The sequence below is a fragment of the Macrobrachium nipponense genome, chromosome 33, assembly GCF_015104395.2.
Source record: "Macrobrachium nipponense isolate FS-2020 chromosome 33, ASM1510439v2, whole genome shotgun sequence".
Classification (NCBI taxonomy): Eukaryota; Metazoa; Arthropoda; class Malacostraca; order Decapoda; family Palaemonidae; genus Macrobrachium; species Macrobrachium nipponense.
The window spans coordinates 45361483-45364450 of NC_087219.1; the positions used below are offsets into that span (position 1 = coordinate 45361483).

Sequence of the window (2968 nt, forward strand, 5' to 3'; positions counted from 1 at the left end):
CTCGATGACCTCATTTTCCAGACCTTCAATTGTCCTTCCAATTTCAATTACTTTCTTTTTCGAGTTTTCAATCTCCTCGTCCTTTACCATGTTCAGTGATTGGAGCTTTATCGACTCTTCTTTGAGGTCATTTATTTCCTTTTCCATCTTTGCTTTCCTCCTCTCATTATCCTCCATCAACTGGATGACCTCATTTTCCAGACCTTCAATTGTCTTTCCAATTTCAATTACCTCCCCTTTAAATTTTTCAATCTCCTCATCCTTTTCCAAGTTCATATCTCGCTGGTTAGTCACTTCTTCTTTCAGGTCCATTATTTCCTTTTCCATTTCAATTTTCTGGCAATTCTTTTCTCCTATCAAGTGGACGACCTCATTTTCCAGGCCTTCAATCGTATGTCCACAAGCAATGACTTCTGCTTCGAATTGTTTCAGGTGCTCCTCCTTTTCCATGATCAGAGATATGAGGTCAGATATTTCCTTCTCCCATTCAATTTTCAAGCACTCCTTTTCTTTCATCAAGGTTACGACCTCATTTTCCAGACCTTCAATTGTTTGTGCACAAGCCATGGCTTCTGTTTTGAACTGTTCCAGCTGCTCCTTCTTTTCCATGTTCAGAGATATGAGGTCAGATATTTCCTTCTCCATTTCCATTTTAAGGCTGTCCTTTTCTTTCATCAAGGCTACGACCTCATTTTCCAGGCCTTCAATCGTTTGTCCACAAGCAATGACTTCTGCTTCGAACTGTTTCAGGTGCTCCTCCTTTTCCCTGTTCAGAGATATGAGGTCGTTTATCTCCTTCTCCGTTTCAATTTTCAAGCTCTCCTGTTCTTTCATCAAGGATACGACCTCATTTTCCAGACCTTCAATTGTTTGTGCACAAGCAATGGCTTCTGCTTCGAACTGTTTCAGGTGCTCCTCCTTTTCCATGTTCAGAGATATGAGGTCAGATATTTCCTTCTCCATTTCCATTTTAAGGCTGTCCTTTTCTTTCATCAAGGCTACGACCTCATTTTCCAGACCTTCAATTGTTTGTGCACAAGCAATGGCTTCTGCTTTGAACTGTTCCAACTGCTCCTCCTTTTCCATGTTCAGAGATATGAGGTCGTTTATCTCCTTCTCCGTTTCAATTTTCAAGCTCTCCTGTTCTTTCATCAAGGTTACGACCTCATTTTCCAGACCTTCAATCGTTTGAGCACAAGCAACGGCTTCTGTTTTGAACTGTTCCAGCTGCTCCTCCTTTTCCCTGTTCAGAGATATGAGGTCGGATATTTCCTTCGCCTTCTCAGTTTTCAGGTTGTCCTTTTCTTTCATCAACGAGACGACCTCCCTTTCCAGACCTTCAATCGTTTGTCTACATTCGAACATTTCTTTTTCAAACTTTTCAACCTCCTTCTTATTGAGATCCTGCTGTTTATTGAGCTCTTGACTAAGGTAATTTATTTTGTATTCCATTGCATTTTTAATTTTCTGGTTTTCTCCGAGTAAATTCTGGACAATATTCCCCAGAGCTTCTATTTTCTCTTCCTTTTCTGTCGCCTCTTTGTTAAACAATTCAATCTCCTGATAGTAGTTATTCAGCCTATGCTCGAGGTCATGAACTTCCTTTTCAAATTCCTTTCCCAAATCCGCAATCTTCTCTTCCACTTCAGTCTTTTCTTTCTTCAGATGGGCCATATTTATCTCCATTTCAGTGTTCTGTCGGCCGAGATTCCTGACCTCTCCCTGCAACCTGTTCTTTATCTCTTCACACTGAATGTTGTTTCCGTTGAGATTTTCTATCACTTTGTCCTTGTCTATATTTTCCACTTGAAGATCTCTGATTTTCTCCATTAGATCGCGAATTTCCCTTTCCTTTTCGGTCTCCAGTTTTCTCTTGCTTTCTGCCAAAGCCTGGACCTCCTCTTCAAAGCGGCCAATTATTTGTTCAAATTCTTCGGCCTCTCGAGATCGCTCCAGTTGTTCCATTCTCAGCAGACTATTTTGATCATCCAGTCTGTCCATTCTTTGGAAATCGTCGATTACTCTTCGCCTCAAACTATCGATGTTTTCCGTCATTTCGTCAAACAAAATTTCCTTCTCGAGCAGAGTCGCTCGCAAACCAGAGTTTTCGCCTCGAAGCAGTTCCATTTCCACTTCGAGATTTTCCAAGTTCTTGTCGTAGACTTCCTTCAAAGTCGAGACTGCGTTGTTGTCAGGGATATCATCGTCGTCTGGGATGACTTCACTAACGTCGGGTGACGTCAGTTCAGGCGTTCCATTCCACAAAGATATGAGTTTCCGTCCGATATTAAATAGAGTAAACACTGTTCCGAGGAACAGAGCCAGTTTTAAAACAATATTACTATGACGAATCAAGTAGCTACAATCATCATTGAAGATATTACTACGGGGAATCCCGTAGTCACAAGTATCATCAATAATATTACTACTAGGTTCGCCACAGCCACAAATATTAGCGATTTGCCTAAGCAAAGACATTTTCGATAAATTCACTAAATTGCAAATGTAACTCATGATGAGATATACTACCTAACACGCTCGAGGCGAAAGCATAGTTTCAAAATCTGCCACTTGCTTCAATGTGGGTCTTCCCGGAGCTATTCTGGGTTTACCCGGAACAGGTGGAGCTTCAAAGGAATCCGTGATTCATTGCGGCTCCTCGTGTCTTCAGAGAGACAAAGAACATTTGCGGACTCCAGTTTGTCTTCAGAGTGTGGGTATCCTTAAAGGCGTCTTCACGGAGGGGATGCTTATGATTTGACCCTTACACACACACACACACACACACACACACACACACACACACATATATATATATATATATATATATATATATATATATATATATATATATATATATATATATATATATATATATATATAGTATATATATATACAGTTCAAAGCAGAAGTCATTGCTTGTGCACAAACGATTGAAGGTCTGGAAGGTTGTAACCTTGATGAAAGG

At 40.4% G+C, this 2968-nt stretch overlaps 1 protein-coding gene across 1 annotated transcript in view; it reads right to left on the bottom strand.

Moving 5' to 3' along the window:
• The window catches only part of LOC135202847 (interaptin-like), a 16686-nt gene extending 14208 nt beyond the window's left edge, over positions 1 to 2478 (bottom strand). The window contains exon 1 of the mRNA XM_064232306.1: positions 24 to 2478. Coding sequence (XP_064088376.1) covers positions 24 to 2478 — 2455 coding nt within the window. The remainder of the gene's footprint in view (positions 1 to 23) is intronic.
• Between the last annotated feature and the right edge of the window lie 490 nt (positions 2479 to 2968).